At 47.7% G+C, this 20,580-nt stretch overlaps 1 protein-coding gene across 1 annotated transcript in view; it reads left to right on the top strand.

The window, feature by feature from the left end:
* cpamd8 (C3 and PZP like alpha-2-macroglobulin domain containing 8) overlaps positions 1 to 20,580 on the top strand; it is an 80,070-nt gene that overhangs the window by 47,476 nt on the left and 12,014 nt on the right. The window contains exons 29-41 of the mRNA XM_083648266.1: positions 300 to 456; positions 1,416 to 1,490; positions 5,219 to 5,384; positions 6,874 to 6,960; positions 7,253 to 7,389; positions 8,443 to 8,598; positions 10,205 to 10,267; positions 13,705 to 13,961; positions 14,847 to 14,934; positions 18,671 to 18,745; positions 19,733 to 19,838; positions 20,009 to 20,119; positions 20,236 to 20,448. Of these exons, the coding sequence (XP_083504392.1) occupies positions 300 to 456; positions 1,416 to 1,490; positions 5,219 to 5,384; positions 6,874 to 6,960; positions 7,253 to 7,389; positions 8,443 to 8,598; positions 10,205 to 10,267; positions 13,705 to 13,961; positions 14,847 to 14,934; positions 18,671 to 18,745; positions 19,733 to 19,838; positions 20,009 to 20,119; positions 20,236 to 20,448 (1,691 nt within the window). The remainder of the gene's footprint in view (positions 1 to 299; positions 457 to 1,415; positions 1,491 to 5,218; positions 5,385 to 6,873; positions 6,961 to 7,252; positions 7,390 to 8,442; positions 8,599 to 10,204; positions 10,268 to 13,704; positions 13,962 to 14,846; positions 14,935 to 18,670; positions 18,746 to 19,732; positions 19,839 to 20,008; positions 20,120 to 20,235; positions 20,449 to 20,580) is intronic.

The following is a 20,580-nucleotide window of genomic DNA, read 5'->3' as shown; positions in this document are numbered from 1 at the left end:
TGGGGGTCCATGGTCTAATTTTTGTCAGTTTAGGGGTCCTTCATGTGAAAAAAATTGAGAACCACTGGGTTAGAGTGTGACTGGTTGGGGGGGGGGGGGGGGGGGGGGGGTCACAGTGACTGACTGTGAACTCATGTGAAGTTTGATAGCTATAAGTATTTTTCAGGATTTGTCAGCACACGTTTGAAAGGATCTTTGATATCTCTCCTCTCCTCCCTCTCCATCTGCTATTTCCTTCCCCCTCACCCTTCTCACTTACTCCCTTCCTCCAAACCCCCCACCCCACCCCCGCCCTCCAGGTTAACAGCGTTTGTGCTCAAGTCCTTCGCTCAGTCCCGGGGCTTCATATTCATCGACCCCGAGGAGCTGCGTGCGGCCAAGTCCTGGCTCATCAGACATCAGCGCGACGAGGGCTCCTTTCCCGCCATGGGACGCATCCTCAATAAAGACCTGCAGGTAGGCCAGTGTCTGGCTAGATGGGAAATGGCCTGCATTTATCCAAAGCGCTTTACAATGGGTAGGTCCATTCACACAGACATCCTCCACACACTGATGGTGGCAAGCTACCACGCAGGGTGATATGCGGACTGGAGGAGGCGGGGATCGAACCAACGACCTATACCTCCAAAGCTCTACCTCCTGAGCCACAACCCCCCCCCCCCCAGCCAGGTGGATGCTGGGTGGATGTGGACTGAAATGGGAGTTATATATAACAAAGTTATATTAACATTTATGGGCTAGCCATGTTAGCCCAGGTAGCCATGTTGCAAGGCATTCTGGGAATTTTGTTCGAGGCCTCAGTTTTGAGTTTACATCTGAAAAGGCTTCATTTCGAGTGCCGTTTGAAGGGTCAGACGACCACTACCCCTCAGTCCCCAAAAGAAACGGGACACCCCTACATGTGAACGCGCTAAACGGAGGGGTGGGGCCAAGTGTTTGGGGCAGGTGGGGGGGGGTTATTGGGACTGGTCCTAAGTGTCTCTTTCATTCGGCCTCGTGGCTATGACCGAATCACAGCCGTGATTCGCCCCTCCTGCCACCGTCAATTCCTTTTCCTTTTCCGTGTCCATTTCGGCTATTCGCTAATAACGTTAACGCAAAGACCCACTGCATAGAAGACGTCAACTCGTCTCACAACAACAGTGGAAAATTACTGAGGGTGTAGTTGTTGTGACTGGTAGTATCGCCAAATTCACGGCTATTCAGAGTGTAAACAGTGGATTCAGAGTGTAAACAGTGGAGCACGGACGCGGAACAGGAAGTGACGGTGGCAGACTGGCAGGAGAGGTGCGCTTGTACAGGAAGCCGGGCAAAAAAAGGTTGGGCTGTCCCAGAGTCTATCTTTCAAATAAAAATAGAGACTCTGCGTTCCCAGATTGCCTGCTGAGTTAGCTAATGCCTGCTTTTGTCCACAGGGAGGGATCCACGGGAAGATCTCACTTACAGCTTACGTGGTCGCAGCTCTCCTGGAGACGGGGATAACCACAGAGGTAAGCAGTCCACCGAAACCATGCCGCCTCACCCAGTCCTGTGAAAATCGTCATCAAAACTCCACGTCGAGGCTTACTGGGGGTCTTACCTTAACCAGTCACCCTAAACCTCATGCAATGATTTAAATGGGACACGGGCAAATGGGACATGGGCAAAAGGCTCAGTGCTGCGCTCAGTGCTGCGCTCAGTGCTGCCTGTCCCACTTGAAGCGCTCGCTCCTGCAGCCCGCTGCTGGGAATTCCGATGTGGGTCGTGTCGTGTGTGGACGAGATCGCCACATTCCTGGTAATTGTGATGGATGTGCTGGCAGCCCGCCCACTCATATTTGTTATGCCCCAGTGCTGCTAATCTAATATCTAATCACTTTTTGGACTCTACAGTACATCAAAAGATTTATGAGGCTGACGTGCAGAGAGACAGTGAAGTCACGTGAAAGATCCACTTCAGTTGTATTCCTCCCTCGTGTTCTACTTTTGCCCCTTGTCTCGCTTTTTCTCGCTTTTTCAGTTTTTATTTTATTCTCTCTCTCTCCCTCTCTCTCTCTCTCTCTCTCTCTCTCTCTAATGGCCATGCTGAAGAGTATAAGAACATGAAACAACAAAAGTATAGACAGTGACAATATTTAAATATCCTGGGTTAGGCACCAAGAACTGCAAAGTCATTGGCCATTCTGGTTGCTCGGTGAATTTATGTTGCAACCGTGTGCTTTTCAGTTTGTGGGTTTAACTCCAGCTCGTGAGCTTATGCATATCATCCACTTGGTCGGGCGTCCATACAGGCACAATTGACCGTGTGTCTGCGGGTGGGGAAGCCGGATTAAGTGTATGAGTCCTGGTCGCTGCACTAATGCGCCCTCTGGTCGGCCGGGGGTGCCTGTTCGGGGGGGGGGGGGGGGGGGGGGGGGGACTGGGGGGAATAGCGTGATCCTCCCGTGTGCTTCATCCCGCCGGTGAAACTCCTCGCTGTCAGGTGAAAAGAAGTGGCTGGCGATTGCACATGTATCGGAGGACAGGTGCTAGTCTACAACTCTCCCCAGATCGGCAGAGGGGGTGGAGCAATGACCAGGACAGCAGGGGGAATTGGCCAAATACAGTTGGGGAGAAAGCAGGAGAATACTCCATAAAAAAAAAAGCATAATCATCTACTCTTTTATTTACAATCATCTAAATAAACAGAAAATGAGACCTTCCCCAGTGCGTGTTGCCAATGCCTGCAGTATGTAAGCCTCTTAAGTGTTTGTCTTTGCTGTCCATTAGTCCACAGAGTGGTTGACTCTTTAGTGGTTCCTCTTCCTGGCTCTTGTCCATCCTCTATGCATCTGTCTCTCCATGTCTTCCACTATCTATCCCAAAGGGCCCTCCAGAGAATTGCTGGTTTAACAGCTGATAAAAACTGAAAAGGTATCCTTCACATCAAAGCAGAAACCATCCATCCCCCTTTCCAATTTCACCTAATTGAAAGATGACTGCGGCAATTACAGTGAGTGGCTGTGGAGCCCTGTCATCTGAGGGATGAGGGAGAAGGTCACATCTGGACGAGATGAAAGTCTACCCCGAAACTTTTTAATGGTCCAAAATGAATGTTTATTCAATAACCACATCTGAGCAGAGGAAAAGGCTGTGAGTTCGGACAGGGTAAGCTCCGAACACTTGAACACTGAAAGACATGACGATGATGATAGCTATGGTTCTGGAAATTGTGCGTGTGTGCGTGTGTGCGTGTGTGCGTGTGCGTGTGCGTGTGAAACGTAAATGAGAATAAGATACAAATACGATGCAAAAGATAAAACGTGAGTACTATATAAAAATTAAACAAAAGAATGACAACAAAAAATAAAATAGCCAAATGAATTGAAAATAATCATATAATAAGAATGCGAAGTGTCTGTCTGTGTTTGTGTGAGAGTGAGTGAGCAGAATTGTGTTCGGCCACAGCTATGCCATTTTACTTGCGATCGCGCTGAATCTTTCAGCAACTGTGACCTAACGGAGCTGGATTTTTTAATTAAGTAATTGGGGCTGATTGATTTCCGAATGTGCACATTAATGGCCGAACATGACCATGCTGCACAATGGCTGTGCAGCCTCCACCGTGCGAATCAGCCGGGGATGGAGCTCCCGCAGTCGGGCAGCTGCAGTCAAGGTGAGTTGAGGAGCTGTGGGTGGAGCAACCTGCAGCTCCAGGGAGAGGGAAATAGTGTTTTTTTTTTTTATGCGTGTTTCACAAATCCGATCGCGATCGCGGTAACACATATGCTCATGTTTTTGTATCTGTTGGGGAGCTATTTTCGATGAATCTTGCGACATTTATGGGTCTCGGGAACAAACAAGACACAGAAATGTCTGTCCCCGCTACCCGGCGAGCCTGCCAGGACACAGTCCATACGGGTTTGCCCTGCACAGAATGCAACATTTACACTCGATATACACTGCACAGGTATTCCGCCAGTACACTAAATAATCAATGGCGATAAAGATAAAGCATTATATCAATGACATGTACGGGTTGAGATAGGTGGGATGTGAAAATGTGCATCACTAGCTATTCCCTTACCTGCTGTGCAAATGGAAGAACAGATACAGAAATGTGTTCAGGCATGCAAATATGCTTTGTAAACTAATAAATATATAATCCTCAATAAATTGTGAGGATTATATCCAATACTTTTCTCCCAGTTTTGGATGTGCTGTTTTTGACATATTGTCATATTGAAGTGGATTTTTATTTTATTTTTTGCTCAACATGTGCAAACTGTGCAAAAATTCTTCTTGTGAAGTGCCTTGTCTTGTACATGCCTTGTAAGCTATTTACATTATCATTATCAGGTGCTATAAAAGTGGAAAGCTACACGGTATTATTAGTACTTATTAGAATATTAGGAAGTTATTAAGTTAGCCTAACCTCCAAGCCTAGCCGCCACTACAGTTAGTGTTAGCTCATACCGTTAGCTCTCAAATATAACAGTACCATCTCTTTTCCCTGATTGTGGCTTACTCAGTTATGTGTTTGTAAGTTATCGTTCCTAGCAGGGGTGACAGGTAACTCACAGGTTGTTGTCTCCTTGTTGTTCACCCACTGCCCGGCTCAGTGTGGCGTCCGGATCTGGACACGATTGGTGTGGTATAGCACACTTCCGTGACTCGGCTCCTATGTTGGACTAAGCTCAGGCTAAGTCTAACAAACGTGTGATGTTGTGGCGTGTAGATGATTCGATATCTTATTGTTGGTTCGAGAAGTTGCATCAAAGTCTATCGTTGTCACGTAGCGTTGCTTGCCACTCTCATAGCATCCTCTACGACGTTACCAAAGCAGTCAGCTCCACAGTTTTGTGTGCATATCCGTCTATCACACACACCCAACTGTCCTCCAGAGACCGTAGCTCTGTCATGAATAACAGCTGCGTCTCATCGTCTCATCTCATCTCCTCTTTTGTCTCTTTGGTGGACGCCAAGCGGAACCATCGCCACAAATAGCAAGTCAGTACTTTCCCTAGAGCTCCCCCCAGTGGCAAACCTCCAGTACTACTGTAGTGTACTCTGCCTCCACCTAGTGTTCACTTAAATCCATATCATAATAATTAATAAGAGTAAACAACAACATGGGAAAGATATATTCTAAAACTTAAGGAAATTACCGCTGATTAATACAATTAATAACTTTTATATCTGAAGGGCGTAATGTAACAGATGTGTGTTCATCTGTGTGTCTTATGTGCTGTGTTATCCAGGAAGAGAAGGTGGCAGTGGCCAAAGCCAAGGATTTCCTGGAGAGCAACACGTACTCTGCTGATGATCCTTACACTACGGCCCTGTCTGCCTACACCCTGGCCCTGCTGCGCAGCCCGTACGCCCCGCTGGCCCTGCGCCGCCTAAACCACATGGCCATCACACAAGGTACTGGACACACCGTGCTTCTGCACTGGGAGAAACGCCATCAACAAGTCACTGGAAGTCCATTCATCTTACTACTATAATTGGAGAGCTGTCTCTCTGTTTGTTTGTTTGTCCGGAGTTTCAAGGCGTATCGTTGCTCCGATCGCCACTAAAATGTGCCAAAACACTTTTCAGGGTTCTGGAATGAATCTGGTGCATTTTCTTCTATCCGCCCACAGGTGGCACTACAGCTAGCTTCCCTGCTTCCCACTGATGTCACTTGAGTGACATCACTGATGACATCACAATTGCTTGAGTGACATCACTCACTGATGACATCACCTTATCAGCCTAATCTTATCTTTTTTTAAAGTGGGCAGGCCAGGAGCAGTGTGCAGCTTTCCTGTGTACAGCGCCCAGGGACCATCTTCAAAGATTGTCGTCACTGGTCAGATGATGATCTTCTGCATGTTTTTAGTGGGGGTCTCCACACAGAAAGGCCCTTTTGAGGAGATACTGTAGCCCACCTGGGCAGTAGGCACCGAAGACATGGGGGGAACTGGGAACACACCCTCAGCGTCCCAGGCGGGAATCGAACCCAGGAACTTCTAGCTGTGAGGCGACAGCGCTACCACTCCGCCACCAAGCCCTGAGCTGCTTAGGAACCTACAAGGAGGTCCTGGCCGTACTCTCAAGAAAGGCACCCGGATGGTGGTGGTTCAGATGATGGACAAAGTGGTTGAATGTGAGATTTCTGTAAGGACAAACAAGGTGAAAGGATCTTCCTGCCAATAATTCCTCACCATGACAGATGGCAGTTCCCAATCAGATTGGCTTTTTCAGTTACCATCAACAAAGGTCAAGGGCAAGAGAATGACTGAGTTGGCATCTACCTACCTCAGCCAGTGTTTGCTCATGGCCAGCTCTACACAGCCTTCTCCAGGAGAAATCAAGCCAGCAGCATGAAAGTACTTATTGAAGGTGATGAGGAGGGAATAACAGACAACATCATCTATAAGGAGCTGCGGGAATCCTGTACTCATACAAACATTTCCATAACTGCGCCCATGGCGCATCATCTCCAGAGTCTCGACCCTAGAGATTTCTAGTTTGCTTAAAATATATATGCCGTATGTACACGCAGTCAAGATGAAAGCACAAGACAGAGGACATAAACGACTGTGATAGAAACCACTGTAGTCCTCTTGTACTCCTAATCAATCCACTTCCCTCTCTTTCCTCTCTGCTTCTTATCTCTGTCAGCTTCCTTTAGGCTGCCCACACTCTTCCCTCTGTTCCTCTTGAGTGAAATGTTCTGTAAGCTTTGGCAAACTTGCCTGAGCTTAAGGGAATTGGAGGACAAAAGCGCTCTTATTTAATTACAATCAAAATCACTTGATTTGCCAAATGCAAGGAATACACAGGATATATTAACAGCTATGATGTTAATACAATGCACACTGACACATATGATACGGAGTGCTCTCTCTCTCTCTCTGTCTCTCTCTAGATGGCTTCACTCACTGGAGTCTGACCGGCAGCACGGTGACAGATGAGGACACTTTCATGGGCTTCAGCGATGGCCTCTCTCAGTCAGGTATATACTTACCCTGCATTTTGATACCTACTGTAAACATTCATATCTAGGCCTGTGAACCAAACTGGCACTGTTGTCTTTTCACTGCACTACTGTTGTAAACTTACCAAAGACCTCAGTAGAAAAAAGATCCGTGCTTTCATGAAATCCTCTGGGTTTACTTGATGGCATGTGATGTTTGGTGTTGAATAAACATCTGTATCAATAGGAAAAGCCTTTCACTGCTTCCACTCGACCCCCAGAATCAAACTGAGCATCTAAAGTGAAAGCATCAATCCCTGCTTGTTCCCAGTGGTGTCAGCGGAGGTGGAGATGACGGCCTACGGTCTGCTGACCTACACCCTGCTGGGGGACGTGGCCTCTGCCCTGCCTGTGGTCAAATGGTTGTCCCAGCAGAGGAACGCCCTGGGGGGCTTCTCTTCCACTCAGGTAGCCCTGCTTCTTCTGGCTTCCCTTGCCCTTTGGATTAGACACTTATAGCAGCCTAATAGCATCCTGCCTGCCCATGATGGAACTGGCGTCATACTTCAGTTCAGTGCAGTTCAAATCACTCCAGTTTATTGGAAAAACAGCAATGTCTCAAGAACATAATATCGAAGCAGATATATAGCTGGAGAGCTATCAGCCCGCACACTCACCGGATAATTTAAAGTCTTAGGTGCACGGCACAAGAGTTTCTTGAAGCAATAGAGAAGGAGCCAGCACTCAGAAAGTCCTTTTGAGGGTTTTTATTCCTGTTGCACCACAACGTACGCGTTTCAGCGATAGCCTTCGTCAGCGTTGTTTTCAAGAACGTAATATCAAATGTTTCACATTATTTTCCACTAGAGAAATGGTGCACAAAATACAGTGCTGTGTGACTGAATGCTAATGCTTATAAACTTGACTTGACTTGACTTGACATGTTTGCCCTATTGAACTATTTTGCCATATTGTTGTTGTTGTGATTGTGTATATTGGCATATTCTGATTACTGCAACATAAAACGCCCCCTTGACGTAGCCTACTGTCCGCCGTGCCGTACGACGTGATGAAGGGAAGAATTTCCCTCTTTTTTTTCAAACTGCAGCCATGTTGCTCCCGTGGTGTACCCTCGTCGTCACCCTTTTGCAAGTTATGCAAACTGTGTTTTGCAAGCTATTCTTAAAGAGAACATGAGAGCTGACGTAAAGAGGCCTTGTGTCGCAAACTGCTGTAAAGAACCAGAGGATCCTCCTAAAACCCGAATAATAGTGGAATATCTATCCCATGTCTTAATCGGAAAATGCGAAATTCGGAAAATGCAACCGGAATCTGTTTACATGACGTTTAACAAGTTCAGAATATTGTCATCTTCCGAATAATAGTGGAATATTGTGTGCATGTAAACATAGTCACGTTCTTTTTTTTATGTTACAGTATTCAGTGTTAACCCTTACAGCTGCCATTTGTAAACCTGTGATGTTAATACTACTACTAAAGTTGATTTCACTCCCATGCCAGGACACGTGTGTGGCTCTGCAGGCTCTGTCGGAGTACGCCATCCTGTCCTACGTAGGAGGGGTCAACCTCACCATCTCTCTGGCCTCCACCAACCTGGACTTCCAGGAGACCTTTGAACTGAACAGGGACAACAAGAAGCTCCTTCAGAGTGCCAAGGTAAATACATTCATGGATTCTGTTCATAATGTAAGTCATACGTGGGTTTTGTATGACAAACCTGTTCCTCTATGTTTCTGTGTAGACATGAGGCAAGCTAATTTGTTTTGCCATGCTGTTTTAGAGATGTTTGTGTAGGCTTACAGCATTTTATCAGTATTAACGTTAGTCAATATGGAGCACAAAGGTCTCATGTTCAGATGTTCAGAAACTACCTGTCCTCTTCTCCCTACTAATATACTCCCACCTCTCAGCCAGGAAGGATTTATTACATCACTGATGACATCACAATTGCTCGAGTGACATCACTGATGAACTGATGACATCACAATTGCTCAAGTGACATCACTGATGACATCACTTCCACTTCCACTGATGACATCTTTATTGACCAAAATCATCTTATGACAACACTGATGATGTCATTGGCACTGATGATGTCATAGGCATTGTGACATCATCAGTGGGACAAAAATTCAAACAGACAGACAAACAGCAGACAGATATTGCCCACTTTCTTACTTTTATATAAAATAAAATAAAGGAGGATGTGGTATTGCAGGGGTGCCCAAAGTTTTTATACTTCAGATGTACTTTTACATTTTTCAATGTCACAAGATCTACTGCCAAATTTACAGTACTTTCACGGGCGTTAATCTACCTGAGGCAGGTAAAGTTGTGTGGGGAGAAACAGCTACAGGAGCGAAGTTGACTAAGCACCTCACGATCGACATCGAGCACATCGCGATCGACTGGTTGGGCACCACTGTGGTATCGGATCGGTGCATTTCCGATACTGGTATCAGCATCAGAACATCTCTAGGCTCATGACACATGCCACTAATGTTTGCCAGCACTTCAGAGGGCTTACTTCGCTTAAGAGAAATCCACGCACTTTTATGCAATTTAGAAAAGTTTCCCCTCTTGATTGCAGTTGACTGAAGCACTGATGAGTAAGTATGTACCAGAGCTCCATTCTGCCATTAAACATTCCTCTCTGTTTCCAGGACCTTTCCACCCTGCCAAACCAAACCAAACCAAACTGCACTGGGCTGTATTTCCCCCAAAGCACCTCGTTGTTCAGTTGATTTAATAACTGTTTTATTGGCCCGTTTGCCCGCACATTACAAACTTGACAGTGTGGATAGGAATTAGCTTGGCCTGAGCCCTGTGGGTTCATGTCCGCCCCGCTGTCTGTGCAGAAAAGGCCTAAGTCAGTCTTGTGTGCGGTTCAGGTGAGAGTGTAACAAGTCGCTCTCTCTCTGCCGGGCATGTTCCTCCGCTGTGATTAGTGGTGTCAGCTTAATTGGGGGCAATTAAGACCTGCTGGTTAGTAGCCAGGGAACCACTGGGGGCAGCGCAGCAGCCTACAGCACTCACTCACTTGATAAATGACTCATTCACCTCTCCCTGCCCCCTCTGGCTCTTTGTTTCGCTCTTCTTTCTTTTTCTTCTCTCTCTCTCTCTCTCTCTCTCCCTCCCTCCATCTCTCTCTCTCTCTCTCTCTCTCTCCCTCCATCTCTCTCTCTCTCTCTCTCTCTCTCTCTCTCCCATCTCTCTCTCTCTCTCTCTCTCTCTCCCTCCATCTCTCTCTCTCTCTCCCCAGATCCCCAGTATCCCTACAGGCCTTTTTGTCAGCGCTAAAGGGGAGGGCTGCTGTCTCATGCAGGTATTGTAGCAGTACACACACAAGCACAGACGCACGCACACACAGACACACGCGCACGCACACACACACACACACACACACGCAGACACACACACACGCACACACGCACGCCCACACACACACACACACACACACACACACACACACACACACACACACACACACACACACACACACACACACATTTTCTGACTGACACTGCCCAAAGAAGGAGAATTGTAATAGTATGCTTGCATCATTGGCTCACAGTGAGAATCCGCCGGCAGGGGAGAACCGGTTACCGTTCCCATGCCACAGCCGTTAATACCCCAAATTCCTCCCTGTAAATTGCGGCGATCTGGTAGAACTTAGCCAATAGAGGCCCGCAGGGATGGTAGAACTTAGCCAATAGAGTACCGCGGGGATGGTAAAACTTAGCCAATTGTTTTCGGAATGGGGTGATGGTTCCCGTGGCCCCCTGGATAGGATGCTGTGTTTACTTCCTTCCTACCTTGTCACAAAAACAAAAAAACAAGAGCATAAATAACTGCAAGGAGTTGCCATGCTCCTCCTGCTCTCTGGTCACATTCTGTCCTCCTCTCCTCTCCTCTCCCCACCCATGTTTGTTAAAGACCCCCTCCACTCACAAATGTGTTTTTTTTCTTCTTCCTTCAGTTGAATGTTTGAGCTTCATTGTGCAGAACGGTGTCTGTGTAGAGTGCAGAGTTTGACACTAGAAGGCTGTGTCCACAATCATCTGCTCAAAGTGGAACGTTTTTCCTATAGTACCAGCATGATGATTTGTGACATCACAAGTACTTGGAGCCAATCCTTGTCCAGTATTCAGCAGTTGCCCCTCAGGCCACACCCCCCTCCGTGCGTCAACACCCCCCCTCTGACAGCCCCTCAGGCCACACCCCCCTCTGTGCATCAACACCCCCCCTCTGACAGCCCCTCAGGCCACACCCCCCCTCTGTGCATCAACACCCCCCCCCCTGACAGCCCCTCAGGCCACACCCCCCTCTGTGCATCAACACCCCCCCCCCTGACAGCCCCTCAGGCCACACCCCCCTCTGTGCATCAACACCCCCCCCCCCCCCCCCCCCCCCCTCTGACAGCCCCTCAGGCCACACACCCCTCCGTGCGTCAACACCCGTGCCCCCCTGACAGCCCCTCAAAGCGGATTTATGCTTACGCAAAATCGCCAGCGACGACTGCGCCGAAGAGTGTGCCGCAGCTGGCCGGCCTATCAGCGCAGCTCGGCAGAAGGGAGGTGCAGCTCCTCGAAAATGTGACTCCGCGGCGTCGATGTGACGTGACCAGCACGAGAGCTGTGATTGGCTGTTGGGGCCGTGCACGTATCCGCTGACATACTTGTGAGGAATGAGGAAATGCCATTTCCTCATTTAACAGTGCTTGTCCCTCATCTAGCAAAGCCTTCTGCAGGCTCACCGGAATTTTTTGGGAAATGGAGGGACAATAAAATGCACCCCCCACCGACTGATGATTGCAAGTTCTTGGTAAACAACACGATAGGGTCATTATGTAATGGACATGAGAGCACCACAAGCCACCTAGTGTTTCGGAGGTGTACTGCAGCCAACACGCCACACCGAGTTCCGTTCGGGTATGTACAGTCTCACTGTCTCCGCTAGTCAGCGGCAAGGCTCCAAATCGAGGCTGCGCAGAACCCTGCAAGCAGCTTCAGGCCACACCTCCCTCCGTGCATCAACACCCCCTCCCCCTCTGACAGCCCCTCAGGCCACACCTCCCTCCGTGCATCAACACCCCCTCCCCCTCTGACAGCCCCTCAGGCCACACCTCCCTCCGTGCATGAACACCCCCCTCTGACAGCCCCTCAGGCCACACCTCCCTCCGTGCATCAACACCCCCCCTCTGACAGCCTCTCAGGCCACACCTCCCTCCGTGCATCAACACCCCCCCATCAACACCCCCCCTCTGACAGCCTCTCAGGCCACACCTCCCTCCGTGCATCAACACCCCCCCTCTGACAGCCTCTCAGGCCACACCTCCCTCCGTGCATCAACACCTTCCCCCTCTGACAGCCTCTCAGGCCACACCCCCCTCCGTGCATCAACACACCCCCCCCCTCTGACAGCCCCTGAGGCCACACCCCCCTCCGTGCATCAACACCCCCCCTCTGACAGCCCCTCAGGCCACACCCCCCTCTGTGCATCAACACCCCCCCCCCCCTCTGACAGCCCCTGAGGCCACACCCCCCTCCGTGCATCAACACCCCCCCCTCTGACAGCCCCTCAGGCCACACCCCCCTCTGTGCATCAACACCCCCCCCCCCCCCCCTCTGACAGCCCCTCAGGCCAGCAGCACCTGGGCTCTAAGGAAATACATGAGCGGGACAATCAAAGAGACCTGCCTGTGTGTGTGGGTGTGTGTGTGTGTGTGTGTGCGTGTGCGTGTGCGTGTGTGTGCGCGCGTGTGCGTGCCCGTGCGTGTGTGTGTGTGTGTGCGCATGTGTGTGTGTGCATGCGTGCATGTGCGTGTGTTTCTTCATGTGCTCCAGGATTCCTATTGAAGCATAGCTTTGCAAGTGTATCACATCAGTCTGGAAGATGTATTCAGGAGGATGTGTGACTGTGTGCAGTTCTGGGAACAATAATCTCCCATGAAATTAAAAGGAGCGTCAAAACACTTGCCTCAGGCTGAAATAGTAGCTCGTGTGCTAAATGCATGTGTTGTGCCGGGTGAATGTGATTTATGCTTCTTCAGTGCTGCCTGTTTTCCCTCTAGTCTCTTTTCAAAAGCATCATCAAGGCCCAAGCTGCTCAATGATTGAAGGCCCAAAGTAGTTCCTTGGCATTCTTGAAAACTACTTGACTGTAAAAAAAAAAAAGAGACTGTCAATTTTGTTTATACATACAAAGAATATTTTCAGCTTTTCACTTTTCTTATAATTGCTGCCTGAAAGCCATGCCAAATATTATTTCTATTTTTATATTATTTTTTTTTCCAGATTTTTCTCTCATTTTCTCCACAATTGTACTTGGCCAATTCCCCCTGCTGTTCCGGTCGTTGCTCCACCCCCTCTGCCGATCTTGGGAGAGTTGTAGACTAGCGCATGCTTCCTCCAATACATGTCCATCATCAACCAAAGTTATCTGGGTCTGAGTTTTCAATATAATACTTGTTGATATGATTTCGGTGAGTGTATCCGTGATAATTTTGTTCACTATAATCATGATATGAAATATGTCATTTCATCTCTATTTGAACCTTGCTTGTTATCGCTGATATCCTAAGTAAAATCTATAGGCCAAATAAAGGCAGAGGTCAGAAAATCAGCTCAAAAGCTTGATATTCTCGTAAAAACCCACAACAACAAAACGAAACATTATCTTAATTTATATAGCACTCTTTATTACAGAGGTTGCAAACGGCTGTGTCCTAAAACACTGCCCTCCTGCTCTTTCTGTGCATAGATCGATGTGTCTTACAACGTCCCTGACCCGGTGGCCAAGCCGGCCTTCCAGCTCAAGGTGGACCTGAAAGAGCCCGCTCAGGAGCGACACCCGCAGCCCCCCGCCTCCTCGTCCCGGCACGCCGCCTCCCGCTCCCGCAGCCGCGCCGACAACCGATCCGAGCTGAACCGCAAGCGCCGGGCGCCCATCGACGACGACGACCCGGCAGCCCACCAGGACAACCTGGACTTCCGCATCTCCTTAGAGGCTTGCGCCAGGTGCAAAAGTCTCACACACACACGCACACACACACACACACACACACACACACACACACACACACACACACACACACACACACACACACCACAGTCCAGCTCTGAAGAACTTTGATTTCAAACTTGTATTCAGTGTTCTTCCCTACCATTGTGCACCCAATCACTGCTGGTGTGTATTCGTTCTTAACTTCTGAAACACATGCTTTGACCCAGCCCACTGTTCCAAGTACGGTACTAGTAAATACCACTTTTATTTTTGATTATTTTATTTCCGTATTTCACACACAAATTGGTGCCCAGTCCGCATGGGCATGGGGGACACGACTGTACTGTGCAAACAAACAAAAGCAGGTTTTACAAATTTCAGAATACCAAACATAACAATTAAGTGCATCGTCAACACACACACTACATCATACACTATACAAACAACATATTTTTTCTTATCTCCCTTGCTTTAAGGATGAATTGAGCAATATAAAAAACTCCCTTTTTAAAGAATAATTCAAGTCCGAGCTTTATACGGTTATACTGCAATACTGTGGAGGCACAGTTAGAAGTAAAGTATTTATAATTCTGAAGACAAGCTCAAACATGCCCACTGTTCAGATCTGCACTAAAAAGACTGGAGATTAAAGGTACTAAATGCGATATTCAGCCCTGCTAGACGTTAGCAGAACATTAGTTGCTATGTGGTGAGATGTTAGTTGCTATGTGGCTATGTATGTTAAGCCTCCTCTAAAATGCCTGTTTACAAATTCAAATCCGACTGTTTGCTTTATAACCCTTGTTTACGAATCCAAATACCTGCTATTTACCTAACGACCAACTCGACCACTAACACCCCTCTATCTCCATCATGACGCCCACTCTCTCTCTCTCTAGGTGGCTCCACTCAGGCTCTTCCAACATGGCCGTCTTGGAGGTTCCCATGCTGTCCGGTTTCCGAGCAGATGTGGAAAGTCTAGAGAGGGTACGTAGTCACACAAATGGACACACACACAAGGTTTCAAGATGGAACATCTTCTGAAACATAAAGGCAACCATAGAGAACTTTTTCAGTCCAATATGGAACTATAGTTACCCTTGGTCCAGACCTTCCAATCCACTGAGTTGAGTTTTGCCTACTTCTGCTCTGTCGTCGTGATATGCAACAGCGATTTCCTCGGTTGATCAAACGATGAGCCAATCAGCGCCGATGGGGACTGATGATTAGCCAATCAGCGCCAATAAACAGCGCAACGGGCGGAACTAATGTTGTCAAGCGCACCGAGGAGTAATAACAACAATGGTGTGGCCACCATAGATGAGATAGACGCTGCTATCGAGGCTGTTTTAAATCGATTAAAAGTACCGCTTACTTTGAAATCCGAAGAGCACTCTGCTTTGGAGGCATTTATTCAAAGGAGAGATGTTTTACATTCATCCCATCTGGATTAATTAACGTTAGATTCAGGCCGATATGTTGGTCTCTTGTGATTGGTTAGGGGAAATGGAATTCCCCTGGGGGATTCTGAAAACGCTTATAAACAGAGGGCAATCTCAGACCAGAAGGTGGAAATGGAGTGCAACGAGTTGACAATTCAGTCTGATGTCAGGCTAAATCGGTCAGGCTAAATCAGTCAGGCCTAATCAGGGGAGTGGATGTCAGTGGTGAAATGGACAATCAAACATCGGCAGACAGACAGACAGGGAGGCAGATTCCTGCCCATCCAAACAGGCCGTCAGGTAAGACAGGTAGATGGAGAGACAGACAGATGGGGCCACATCTGGAGGCCATATGACGAGAAGCAGCGTGACATGGAATTTATCAGACTCCTCCCGCTTCCCCTGCAGACTCGGTGGCAGACCCACGTACACACAGGCACACAGGGTGCACATAAACAAACACACACACACACACACACACACACATGCACGGCTTGGATATTGATATTATTCCCTGGTACCGTGGAGTGGTGTTTAGATGTAAATATTTGTTGGAGCAGGAAGGGGTCAAGTGTTTACCTGACATTCCCATTGTGCTCCAAGTCGTGGGACAGAACGGTCAAAAACATTTCCTCTGTAACACTGCCCAGGGCTGCACTTCCCTTCAGATTGTGTGTGTGTGTGTGTGTGTGTGTGTGTGTGTGTGTGTGTGTGTGTGTGTGTGTGTGTGTGTGTTTGTGTTTGCGTGTGTGTGTGTTTGTGTGTGCGTGCGTGCGTGTGTGCGTGTGCGGTTGTGTGTGAAAGCATACATTCCTGTGTGCCTGTGTGTATGTGTCATAGTCATGGGAGTGATCATTACGGTGAGGGTCTTTTTTTATGTTGGAGTTTAAGTATGATAGGAGAGAGGCCAGGCCAGCCAACTCTGGCCCTCTGTGGGGTTACAATGTCTCCGGGCCAGGGGCCACTGGGCCTCCCTGGGCCTATAAGACTGCCACCAGGGCCCGACCCAGCAGGGGGTCACGGTCGGCCCTCACACACACACACTCACACACACACACACACACACACACACACACACACACACACACACACACACACACACACACACACACACACACACAAAGCCCCTTGCCTCCAATGAGGTATGCATGCAGAAGAAAGCTCATGTAGGTCATGGAGACTGGAAGACAGATGTAGGTTAGATGGAGGAGTGGGTGGAGGTTGGATGGATGGATGGATGGATGGAAGAATGGACTCATGGAGGGAGAGAGAATGGGGCCAGATTTTAGAGCTGGTTGAGGTCAACTCCCCAGCCACTCATCAGAAGCTTGTCCCTCATTACTGGACAGTTATAGGCCCTTAGTCTGCAGTCTCCCACCTCTATAAAGAACCACCTCTCTGGCTACCTGGGGAGAAGTGAAAGACACGCAGTGTTGGGCGAGTTACTTTCCAAATGTAATAGACTACATATTAGTATAGTAAGAAGTTACTTTACACTATTACTGTCTGTGTAGAGTAACTTGTTACTTACTATATTACTTTTGCGTTCCTTTCACCAAAATAACCGCAGAACGACACCGCCATCGCGGAACGATCCCGAAAAAGAATTCCAACCGTCCTGAAGTCATGTAAACCAATCCAAAATTCTAAATGTTATCCTTTTACTTTGTTATTGTCATCTATAGTGGTTATTTGCATAAAAACACACAATTTCATTAAAATGATTGTATCTTTATTTAATTATGCTTTGATTTAAAAAAAAAAAAAGTCTTGGCATTAGTAGTTTTAATTATTATAAGCTGCTTAGAACTAGTGTAGCTACACTTTATAAGATTACATTTGAACACATCGCGATAACGTTATCATTTACCTTCGCCCGATACTCATTTTTAATTACTGAGTAGATGAATACATCATAATGTATCTCAATGTAACCTAGCAAGGAGCTGACAGCGGCTCAGTTTCAAGTTGTAACTTGCGTTACTTGACATAATAACTGGTATAACATTACCGATGATCCTATTGGTAATAAGTTATATTACTGAGTTACTGCTAAAAGTAATATATTACCTACTTTTGTAAACACTGAAGACACACACACACACACACACACACATGCTGCCATGGCTGTGAGTCCTGGGTGTGTGTCGTGAAGCTGACCTGAATTGTAGCGGCTAACAAGCCTCAGTTTACACCGCTGCCTGCTAGCCTCCCTGGGTGTTTTACTGCTGCCACTTACATTCCTCCATTTACAGCGGCAAGCTTGGCTTCTACAGTCACGTCTAGTTGTTTTCATGGATGCTGCTCTTGAACGTCCACTGACTGACTGGGAGCTACCACAGCCATGGCCTCTTATCACCCGATATAACGACCCAGAACGCGCTGTGTGCCTAACGTTTGTGCTGTGAGAGTTCATTGGCATTTTCTAGTTGCTACTTATTAGACAAACAATGCATTTTGTAAACAGAGAGAGACCAATTGTATTAGTGTGTGTGTGTGTGTGTGTGTGTGTGTGTGTGTGTGTGTGTGTGTGTGTGTGTGCGCGCGCGTGCGTGCGTGCGTGTGTGTGTGTGTGTGTGTGTGTGGGTGCGTGCGTGCGTGCGTGCGTGCGTGCGTGCGTGTGTCTCGGTGGCGCCAGCTCAGGCTGAGCACCTCATAAACTCCTGCTGTCCAAAGGCTGCCACCTTTGACAGAATGAGAATTCCCCCTGTGGGGGGAATTAACACTACACTCCAACAACATGCAGTAAACAGTTTCCATGTTACTCATTCATACACTTCATACACTCTCATATGTACGGTATATGACTCATCTGTACATTACATTTACAAAATACCTGGAACACTTTCCAAGACGTACAGTGAGCAAGTGAACCCAGAGGAAAGCTACGATCACTTAGTGATTTCACCTGTTAAATGCACTTCAGTCATGAAGCAGACAGGTAGATAAAGGGGAGGAAACAGGTGTAGAAGGAGTTATGATGACGGGCGTCAGGGGTAGTGCAGCGGGAGATTTCCTATCTACCAACACAAGGGTCGCAGGTCCAAGCCCCCATGTTGCTAGCGCAGCGACCAGGACACATACCCTCAATCCGGCTTCCCACCCGCAGACACAGCCAATCGTGCCTGTATGGACGCCTGACCAAGCCGGAGGTAACACAGGGGCGCGAACCTGCGACCCTCGCGTTGGTAGGCAGGGAATCTACCCGGACCCAAAATCTTAAAACCTGTGTCAAAGAGTTGCATCAATCCGATTGAGTCTTCCCATGTCTTCCCCAACAGCTGCTGATGGACAAGAGAGTGGGTCTGAAGAGATACGAGCTGGACGGGAGGAAAGTGTTGTTCTACTTTGACGAGGTCAGTTTAACCCCACTTCCTCAATGTTGTCCCAATCAGGGAGAAACCATCAGAACATCTGTGGTGCCGGTGGAAGCAGGGAGGGTTGCACATCAGTGCGTGCATGCAGTCTTGTATCTTACATCTCCCTTTACATGTGTTTCTGGTAGGGACGGGAAGATAAATGATAATAATAATAATCGCAATAAAAAAAAAATTGACAATACATATTGTGGTGCAGAAAGATGAATTGCATTTCCCAGCAACATCAATCAGACGTCAAATCGATGTTCGATTTCTGACTGAGAGAGATGATGACGTGCAACTAAAATCCCCAGCTGGGATCTTGTGATTGTGAAGCACGCATCTTCTTGACCACTCGGTCACCAGGATGGTTCTTATTATTTTACACATTCACGTATAGAAGTGCTCCCATTTCAGCACACAGCCGTTAGTTCCATAATGGATGTCATTTTAGATTCAACATTAAATGCGTTGAAATGACATATTTCTACGCATGGGTTACGCATAGACCATGTCAAACGAAACACCTTGTAATCGCTTACACCGCACTCTAAAATATGTTTCCCTCAAAACCAGAGATGATGTTTTCATGTTGGCAAATTGTCATGATAAAGTCACGTCTTGAACCGACGTGTCTATTGGATTTGTTCGCCTCGACGCATTCCGAGGAAATGTTTGCAGGGTTTCTTCAGCTATTGTAGTTGCCCATCACAATTAAATATTATAATAATTATTATTATTTGCATTTTGGATTATTTTTTATTTGTTTATTTATTTATTTTACATTTTAGCAAGCCAGTGCCATTGCTAGAAACCTTGTCATCGTTCAATTGTATTTATTTTTTACATTGTAAAATCGTGGTTGTATCACATCGTATCAAAACAAATAATCAGATAAGCATCTGGTCCCATCCCTAGTTTCTTGGTGTTTGGTCAGGTATCTTTGCTATATTTGTTTACTCAATGTTTGTCACCCTTCCTCAGATCCCCAGTCAGTGTATGACGTGTGTGGCCTTCCAGGCTGTCAGAGAATACATTGTGGGCAAGACAGCGCCTGTTCCGGTCAAGGTCTATGACTACTACGAACCAGGTGTGCCTCTGATGTATATTTTAAGCACCGCTCTTTAAAGAGTTACAGAGCAGGAAAACCCTCTAACTCACTGTGATTTATGAACTAGAGGAAATTGGAATTTTGAAAGTTTGTGGCCTTGTTATGGAGTGTTGTCATTGTTGTGTGTGTCTTGTGTGCGTTTCATGTAGCGTTCGAGGCCACCCGGTTCTACAACGTTAGCGAGAGCAGTCCACTGGCACGGGAGCTGTGCGACGGACCGACTTGCAACGAGGTGGAAAGTTCAACCAATCAGTGGATAGGTGAGATTCACACTCGCCGATGATTTCTGTTTTTTTGCCAGAGAGCTGACTTTCCAGCTCAGCTACTCTACTGGTATTTCTGCCATTCAAACAGATGTCCATTTCTTCTTCTGCAGGTTTTGTGCAGTCGAACCAGTGCAACAATGTGTTTGGCTGTCTGGAGGAGGAGCACTTTGAGCGTTGCACCTGCTACCGGGACTGCGGCTACGACGGGGAGCCGGTTTGCGGGTCGGACGGGCAGCGCTACCAGAACCAGTGTCAGCTGGAGGTGTTTGCCTGTCGAAACGGGACGCGCGTCGAGCAGGTGCCGCTGTCCCAGTGTCCTCAGAGTAAGAGCGTTCTCCGCCCACATCACCTCACCCACATCTGCCTCCGCCCACATCACCTCACCCACATCTGCCTCCGCCCACATCACCTCACACACATCTCCGCCCACATCACCTCACCCACATCTGCCTCCG

This window comes from Poromitra crassiceps (assembly GCF_964638095.1).
Source record: "Poromitra crassiceps genome assembly, chromosome: 12".
NCBI lineage: Eukaryota > Metazoa > Chordata > Actinopteri > Beryciformes > Melamphaidae > Poromitra > Poromitra crassiceps.
The sequence above is the reverse complement of the archived record's forward strand: the minus strand, read 5'-3'. Positions and strand labels throughout refer to the sequence as shown.